Source organism: Triticum urartu, chromosome 2A (assembly GCF_056163025.1).
Source record: "Triticum urartu cultivar PI428250 chromosome 2A, HENAU_Tu73, whole genome shotgun sequence".
Lineage (NCBI taxonomy): Eukaryota > Viridiplantae > Streptophyta > Magnoliopsida > Poales > Poaceae > Triticum > Triticum urartu.
In genome coordinates, this window is record NC_141874.1 from 131,575,900 (window position 1) to 131,585,026 (window position 9,127).

Genomic DNA, 9,127 nt, shown 5'->3' on the forward strand with positions numbered 1-9,127 from the left:
TTGAGAAGATCAAGATGAATATGAAGATGGTCTAAAATGGAGTTCAGATGCAAAAGTTATGACAACCTCACAGATGCTCATGTCGACACCAGATTAAATAATGGCTTGAAACCCAATTAAGATGTCCTCATATGGAAAAATGATCAACACAGATTGTATTCGTCTTGTCGAAACGGTCTATTTTGATATAAAAATCATCCCAATCTGAGTTCTTCTGCAAAAGTTAGAGCTATCGGAGTGCAGCCGTGTCACGAGGCGAGATGTGGCGCGCCCCACCAGACATAGGTTTGATGGGTAGCGCGAGCGAACAGGTGTTCTGCGTGACCGTTTTGGCCCAGAAGATGGCCTCAAATCGAAAAACGTTCAACATGAAAGTTGTTCGTCTCGTCGAAACGGTCAAGATTGCTTTTGGCCTCGTTTCCATCCGAGATTATTTACTACCACAAAAAGGACCCGCAAGGTGCAGCCAGTTTAAACCGAACAGTTTTGGAAAGTTCGGACAAAACCAATCCGAATTTGACTAGGGTTTTGGATGTGAATCCAAGCCTTTTCCTTGCACGGGAAGTCCAGCCGCCTCTTATATACCTAAGGGGTGACGGCCGATTGAACAACACACAATCGATCAAATCATCTACCACTTTTTATCTTTTATCTTTTCTCCCTAACCCTAGTTCTTCTTCTTCCTCGTTCTTCGTCTGTTCTTCTTCTTTGCAGGGCGGCGAACCTCGAGGCCCTAGGGGCGATCAGGTCGACCTAGCGCAGCCCATAGCCGCCGCGCGTCGAGACGGGGTCCCTCCCGGGTGTGCGGGGTTTCGGGTCTTCAAAAGCGCCCGCCGGATTGCGTGTGTACCGCGCTTCCGGTCGGGTCTCCTTCGACGTGAGCTATGATGCATCACCCTCGGCGTCGAGAATACACGGTGACATGTTCGTGTGCGAACACCAGTTTAGATTTTTAGTTACTGATAGCTGACCTTTTTTTGTTTAATCTCGTTTCAGGAAGATGCAACTAGCGTGTAGATTGTGGGTAATAAGTAAAGTTGGCTAGCTCAACTAGATGTTATCATAACATTTAGTATGGAGGGTGGGCCTTCGGTCCCTCTATCCCATTTTTCTGTCCATTGTTGAACTGTTGCCAGCCCAAAAAATTGGGAGGAGCCCGCGATCGAAGGGAGGGATTCGTTCGAGACATGGTGGGATCAAAGGGAGGGGGCCGTTCGGTACTAATCTGTCACACGGTTGAGAGTTATCACAGTCCTTTAAAAAATGTTGGACCAATATTTGAAAAATGTTAAATGGGTATAAAAAAATGTTGACCATGTATTAAAAATGATGAAATTTGATCATATATATATAAATGTTAATCAAGCATTTGAAAAAAAAAGAATAAGTATTTGAAAAATGTTAATCAAGCATCTACTACCCTTATAAAAGCACGAGAGGGCGGAGAACCAAATCATCTTATCCGTTGAAACTTGCAATCTAATGGTCCAAATGGCTCCAATCTATCAAACGTGTTTTACACTTTAATTACCCACCAATGCCACTCCACGTTTCCACTAACCCATCGATCCCACGCTAATCCATCCGTACCCCTTCGTCGTCCTAGAATACATGAGCACGATGCCACGATCCACATGCCATCCCTCCCCTATTGCGGCCGCCAACCGCTTGGAGGGTCACCGATCACCGCTCCTCCACTCCGCCGCCCCGCCACCGCCCCATGCCGTCGCCACACCCCTATGAGCGCTCGCATCTGCTTAAGCGTGGGTCGCGGTCTCGCCGCCAGCCGATTCTCTGCTGGGCCGAGGCTTAATCTGCTTAAGAGTGGGTTGCGGGAGGTGTGTCTCCGTTCGAGTGACTACACCGCCGAGGCAGCAGCGGTCGTCCAGGCCGCCACCCAGGAACCGCGGCCCTCCTCCACAGACCCGCCAGCATGGGCTGCCGCCCAGGCTCCACGACGACGACGACGAAGAACAAGGTACACCAGGGAGGCGAGGCCCTGCTGGCGCACCCAGTCGCCACCACCAGGGGCGCGGGCTGCCGAGAGGCTTAGCCGAGTGGTCGCCGTCCAGGGAGCAATCCAGACGCGCGCCGCCGGCAGGCATGGCCCGCTCGCCCGACGCTCTGCGGCTGGATGAGAATTTCGACGATGAGGCAGGGTATAGGGACTATGACAACGAGGAGGCTGAGGGGGAGGGGGAGGTTCGCTAGGGGGGGGGGACATGGTCGGGCAACGCCATGCCCAAGCCACCCGCTGGCTTCGTCCTTGACGACCATGGCCAGTGCATTGCTCCCGCCTCCAAGCGCATCGTCACCCTCGTCAGGTGCTCCACATTCAGTTTTCTCCTAGCTAGCAGTTCATACTTGAAATGCATTATCCAAGTTCATCTTGCAAATTTGTGCAGATTGATGACGCGAACAATAGTCCATTGGAGTGCATAATCGGGAGGGTGTTCAGCAGTACGTAGGATCATGAGTGCTTTCTTCTCTGCCCGGTCGACTGTGATTAACCACACTCTACAAATTAGTTGCAAACTTGCAATGTTCATTAGTGATTTCCCTCTCCTATGATTACTTATTTCGTGCCTGTGCAGGTGCTCAAGAGCACAAACTTCGGTGGCTGGATCGCTGTATGTCACTAACTACATACATTACTCATTTATAGTTTAAACATGGTTTGAATTGATGCTAGAAATATTTATTTTGGACAATGTAATTGATGTGTGTTTGTAGGTTGCCTCTCTTGGGTGATATGATTTTTTTGCGGTTTCTCATAAACTGCAGTGTGTTATGCAGATGGAAAAAGCATTCAGGTTCTGCATCCTGCCCAGCAGGTTATTTGTTATGACACAAGAACTTTATTATGGTTTTTGATAAAAGAAATATGGACTTTGAAATAGCTTGAAGGTTATCGATTATATGTAGCAAGGCCATTTGATTAAGTTGGCTCTTTCTTGACACCATTTTCTATGCAAGCTATTTGAATATATATTTTCCAAAACAAAGTACATAAGTGTGTTTGGGTGAGGCCCAGATTAAACATCTCACATTTTGTTTCAGAAATCATCTCTAAAGTCCAAGAGGTCACCAGGTGAAGGGATGGATAAACTATTAGGTTGCATTAATTTGGAGCTATGAAACTGGTAAAAGGATTATAGTTGCTGCAACTCCTAGGGTCAAGGTTTGTTCCACATTTCTATAATTTTATTTATATTTGTACTAATTTATCACATATCATGCATCTTTTCTCCTTTAGACTAATCATTACAGTAGAATATATTGGCCAATAGACTGCCATTCTCACCTTTGGTATTGCATCTTTTTTCTTGACAGCGTGTTACATTGGAACTTGGTGAAGATGTCGTATTTGAGTATGTTGACATTGACAAAAGGTACATGCCAATGCTGAGACATATATACGTTGTGTGAGGCAGAGGTTAAATGCTCTGTAAATAAAGAGAGACAACAAGGATTGGTGAGTTTATGATCCCACTTTCGTACTGTTTTTATACAAGAACAACAATGAGCGACATATGTACTTCTCATCCAATTAATTTTCTAGCACGTAAATGTAACTATTTCTTCATGCACGTGAGAAAGACAAATATTAGTTCCTACATGTTTGAGGATATGTATAACCATACTATGGAATGCAATTGTGCCGAGGAGGAACGAGGATGAGAGATGTGTCCTGCTAGACATATTAGCAAATTCTTAGTTCATTTGATTACATTCATGAGTATTATTCTATTCCAACATACGGGCTTTGTTCAGTGCATATACAGATATACTATCTTATAGAAATATGTTGTTCAGGGATGAAGAGGTGGATAAGTTTGTGGCTTTACTTACTGAATGTCCAGATCTGTCTTGCTTCTCAGCCAAGGCCTACATTTAGAGTATACATATTCATATGTAAGTGATTTAAGGTCAATTACCTCCCCCTGTTGTAATGCTCATCATCTTAATTCAGACATTGTTATATATATGCACCATGGTTCACGACTATACTTTTTTCCGTAGGGCCTATGCAAATCCATTTGGAACAGTGTTAATATTTTACATTTTGCTACAAAAAGTTGTGTGCGGCAGGTGCCTATACACGGGAACCAAAGAAGGCAACTCGGTGGTTTCTCCTTGCCCTAATCAAGATTCACAATGATAGGAGGGCACAGAGATCATGCTGCCATGGAATCCATCCATTTTCATTGCCTTGCTGCTTTCTAGCTTGTTTCTTGATATTCAATAGCCATATACCTTTAGGACTTGGGATGCGATTTCACATGCATCGCGTAGCTGATGCTTTTGCCGGTTCATGATGAGCTATTTTTGTATAAAGCTGCTATTGGCCGTGGAAAGACTAGCTATGCATGGCTCAGTTTTATTGAGCTTAGATGAAAATTTGAGTGAACCAACTAAATTCATACAAAAAGGGGCCAAGTACAACCCCAAATTAGAGACACGATGGGATGCCCATCCTGGTCACTATTAGATTTTGTTATTTGTCATCTAAGAGCTACTATTAGACTTACAATCTCGAACGACTACCTGTATTTTTTAATTTGTATGTGGACCTGGAATGACCATTATTTGGGCATAGGACATGCCAGTACATTTTCTGAAAGTTGCAGGAGAGGCATGCTATTTAAAATGGATAGATTGCAAAAAACATTGTACCTCCATTGGTCAGGACTTGACCATGGAAGAATGAACACTAAATGTTGTCAAATGAACTACATTGGTCCGGATCTCCACGTAATAAGTGTTATTCTTGCTGCGCTGGCTCGGGCATCCGTATTGTCCGTCGACGGGTATGTATGGGCCGTCGCTTGGTACAGTCACAGGGGGAATGGCTGGCCATTGAACTACATTGGTCAGACCTGTAGGTAATGAGTAGCATGATTCATGTCTTATTTTGATGATAAAGATATGATATCGATGCAGCCTGATGGTTTGCTGCGAGCGAAGCGATGCCGTTCTATGAGGGAGGCGAGCGGGCCGACGACAACTGTTGTGAGTCGGGCGAAGCGGCTCCGTCGACGGGTATGTATGGGCCGTCACTTGGTACAGTCGCAGGGGGAAGGGTGGCCATTGAACTACATTGGTCAGGACCTGTAGGTAATGAGTAGCATGATTCATGTCTTATTTTGGTGATAAAGATATGATATCGATGCAGCCTGATGGTTTGTTGTGAGCGAAGCGATGCCGTTCTGTGAGGGAGACGAGCGAGCCGACGACAGCTGTTGTGAGTTGGGCGAAGCGGCTCCGTCGACGGGTATGTATGGGCCGTCGCTTGGTACAACCGCAGGGGGAAGGGCTGGCCATTGAACTACATTGGTCAGGACCTGTAGGTAATGAGTAGCATGATTCATGTTTTATTTTGGTGATAAAGATATGATATCGATGCAACCTGATGGTTTGCTGCGAGTGAAGCGATAAATCCTGTCAATTCCCACATGATATCTGGGCATTCTTACACATGGGGCCGCTTCACTCGGATAAAAGTAAGTAAACAAGAATTAATTCTAACTCCCACATGATAAAAAATAGTAAAAGGTCTCGCAAAGAAAATAATCCTATTTGACCACTATACATAGCGAGCATCAGGAAATAGAATAATCACGAATTCCGTGTAATTGGCCAAGCTGCTAAAGTAGCTAAAGTAGTGATAAATCCTGTCAATAAAATAGATCCTATCTTTATGACTTGGGATTAGAAATATATATTTTTGAAATGAAATTATGATAAAAAAAATTATGTTTCATTGGATAACATGCTTTCAGTCCTGACGTGCGTTGCACGTGCAAGCTTACTAGTTTGGAAAAAGTCTACATAGAAAAAATGTTGACCATGTATTAAAAAATGTTAATATTTCATTTAAAAAATGTTAATCAAGCATTTAAAAAATATTATAATTTATAGAAAATAATGTTGACCATGTATTCAAAGACTGTTAATCAAGGGTTGAAAAAATACAAAAAAATATATACAAAAAAATTATTGACCATGTATTAAAAAAATATTAAATTTGTGTTTGAAAAATGTTAAATGTGTATTAGAAAAATGTAGAGTATTAGAAAACAAAGAAAAATTGAGGGGGAACAAAAGAAAAATAGATGAAAAAGGGGAAAGAAACAAGACAAATCTGAAGAAAAATAAAGAAAAAGAAAAGAAAAGAAAAAAGACATTGAAAACCGATAGAGAAACAAAGAAAACCGAAGCAAAACGAAGAGAAAAGAGAAAAAAAATAAGAACCGTGAAAACAAATAAATAAAACCAAAGAAAAAGAAAGAAAATAATGAAAATGGAGAAACAAGCGAAGCAAAACCATGAAAAAACAAAGAAAAACTAAAAACATAAAACCCTATGGAAAACCAGCTCTAGTCTCCTTAACTAGATCGCGCCCTACATAATCCCACGAACATGACACTAGCGCAGTGGTTAGCAGCGATACGTATCTCCCCATTTTTCTTCTCCATTTCCTTTAAAGTCGTTATTCGTCCGACCCAAACTGTAGATGCTTAAGCAAGACATCCTGAGACATCCTATCGTCTCGCTTAAGGTGAGATATAGTCACCGCACTCACATAGACCCAATGGTCTCGTCGCTTGGTCTACACATTCTGGCGCACGTGTGGGGGGCGCAACTTCTGTGCGTACCACTCCGGTGTCGGCGTCCACCTCCTGATGGCCTTGCAGGTCTCGCTGAGCGCCTCCTTGTCGTTGTCGTCCGAGGCTCCGCCCTCCCCGGCCGGGTCTCAGCACCCCGCCCAGGTGCCCCCTCCGCCCCGGCCGCCCCTTCGCTCCATCGTAGTCGGCCCTGAGGTCCTGGGCACGGCGTTCGGCCCCATCATCCAAGGGGCGGCAGGGGGAGGCCCCTCGCGCCGGGCGGCTCCTCCGGCCGCCGCGGTGTGGCAAACCAAGACCGGCCGCCGTCGCCCTCGAAGCCCGGGATCCCCTGTCCGGCCTCCTGCTCCATGCCGTCGGCTTTCTCCTACGCTTCCCACCTCCAGGCCACCCAGGACCCGAATCCCAGCGGCCCTCCATGGCCTCTGCTACAACTACGGAGACGACCGCCATATCTCGCGTGATTGCACGAACGAGACGGTGTGTGTCCGCTGTAACCTCACCGGTCACATCACGCGGGACTGCACGTGGAGGCGGCCGCCGTCGCCAGTGGATGCTCAGGCCCCTCCCCGCCAGCCGGAGCGCCCTCAACCCTTCCCGGATCTGGTTCGCTCGGTGGAGGAGTTCCCCCCGCTGGCGCCGGCACTGCCAAGGCGCGATCTTGCTCCCGGGCGGCGCCCCGCTTCGACGCTCCCCCCCACACCCCCGGGCCCCCCGCCGCCGGGTGCTGTCAGGGTGCTCCGCCCGTGGAACCCCATCGTCCGGTCAGAGTCGGTGGGGAGCGCCCAAAGCCCTGACTTCTCTGTCCCGTTCGGCGGGCAGGACGCGGACGCCCTTCCAGACGTGGCTGCCGTCGATAGCGCCAACCCCGCCGCATTCGCTGATGACTGCTGCTTCCTCGAGAGCTCAGATGAGCTGCGGGCCATGGAGGTCGAGCTGGGCCGCGCGGTGGTCGTCTCTGTCACGGGCGAGCACCCGCGGGTGGATCTGGATGACGCGGCCGCGGCGCTGCACGCGGAGTTCGGCATTGGCCCTACAGACATGTCTATTCATCCTTTCTTCCCTGAGGATTTCTTGGTTTTCTGTGAGCACCTGTTCGTCCAACAGCTTATGGTGGAGCGTGGCCGTGCTCCGGGCAGGAATGCAGGAGGTGCATTCTCTCTCTCCATCCGGCCATGGCTCAGGCAGGCGCAGGCTACGGGCGCGAACACCCCATTCCTCGTTCCGCTCCGGCTGGTGGGTGTGCTTGCACACGCGTGGACTCGGCGGACGGTCGAGAAGGTGCTCAAGGGGTGCGGGTACGTGGTTCAGGTAGTGGAGCGCACGGCCAGCAGACATGATATGTCTGCCTTCTTTGTGTGGCTGCGTACTGACAATCCGGCGAGGATCCCGGCCTCCCGCCGGCTGTTCATCGAGGAGCCCGGCCAAGACTGCCGGGGTCAGGTTCATGGCGCGCCGACGTCCTTATGGTACCCGGTTCAAATTTTCGTCATAGCGCCAGCAATCAGAGATGTGCAGAGTTCGCCGCCGCCGCCGTCCCCCCCTTCGCCGCCGCCGCCTCCATAGGGTGACCAGCAGCCCGGGCAGGGGCGCGACTTCGAGGCAGGGCGGACCCGTCGGGGAGGGCGTGATGCTCCGGCGGGAGATGCTGTGGGTTCCACTTCGGCGAGGTGTTCACCGGCGCCAACTCCGCCGGTGCGCCGGCAGGACGGGCGGCACAGTTTGAATCTTCCGCGCGCCCAAACCGCTCCTTCCCACCAACCCTGTGGTCAACCAGCTTTAGCACATTAGCATGGCCAGACGTGTGATGCTGGCCAAAGGAGTTGCCAGCTAGCCCTGGAAAGGCACGTCGAGCTTTTGACTAGTCAGTCTGACCATAATGGAGAAAGTTGCATCCTACCGCTGGCCTCTTCGGGTTCCTGCCCAACGGGTGGATTGGAACATGTGAAAGTCTCCCCGGCCTCGGTACGCTGCCACGCTGGAGACAGGATGTAGGCGGGCCCCAACGCCAGGCCTCTGGTTGCCCCGCCAATGATCAGGTTAGGCTTGCAGTTGGGGGCCAGGGCCGAGATCCGCAGGCTGATTCGAGGTCTCCCATGATGCACATTGGGTCCATCCAAATCACGCTGGGCCACGCGATTGGCCGAGAATCGGGAAAGGAAGGCCAGACCCTGGGTCCTGATGCTGGTGTGGAGAGATCAGATACCGACCGATCATGCGACCCAACCCCCCTGGCGCTGTCGGGTGTGCGCCCCAAGGAGCTGGGGTAATCCTAGGCGTGGGGCAGGTGGACTCCACCCTCCTGTCGCCACTTGCCGCGCAAATCGAGAACGACGGATCAGACAAAGCTTTCAGCTCCCTCTTGGGATTAGACTCTCTGGGCCCACGCGACATGCAATATGGCGATGCGCCCATGCACGATGTGGAGATGGTTGTGGTAAGCCTCTCGGCTGCGTCGTCGGTCAGGCCGCAACAGCAAGCGCAGGTGGAGGCTTTTTGCG

General features: G+C 49.2%; 1 protein-coding gene across 1 annotated transcript; it reads left to right on the forward strand.

Annotated features, from left to right (window-relative positions):
• Positions 1-6,686: 6,686 nt before the first annotated feature.
• On the forward strand, positions 6,687-8,192 carry LOC147984268 (uncharacterized). The gene has a single exon (XM_087541034.1). The coding sequence runs from the start codon at positions 6,687-6,689 to the stop codon at positions 8,190-8,192; it is 1,506 nt and encodes a 501-aa protein (XP_087397160.1).
• Positions 8,193-9,127: the final 935 nt, after the last annotated feature.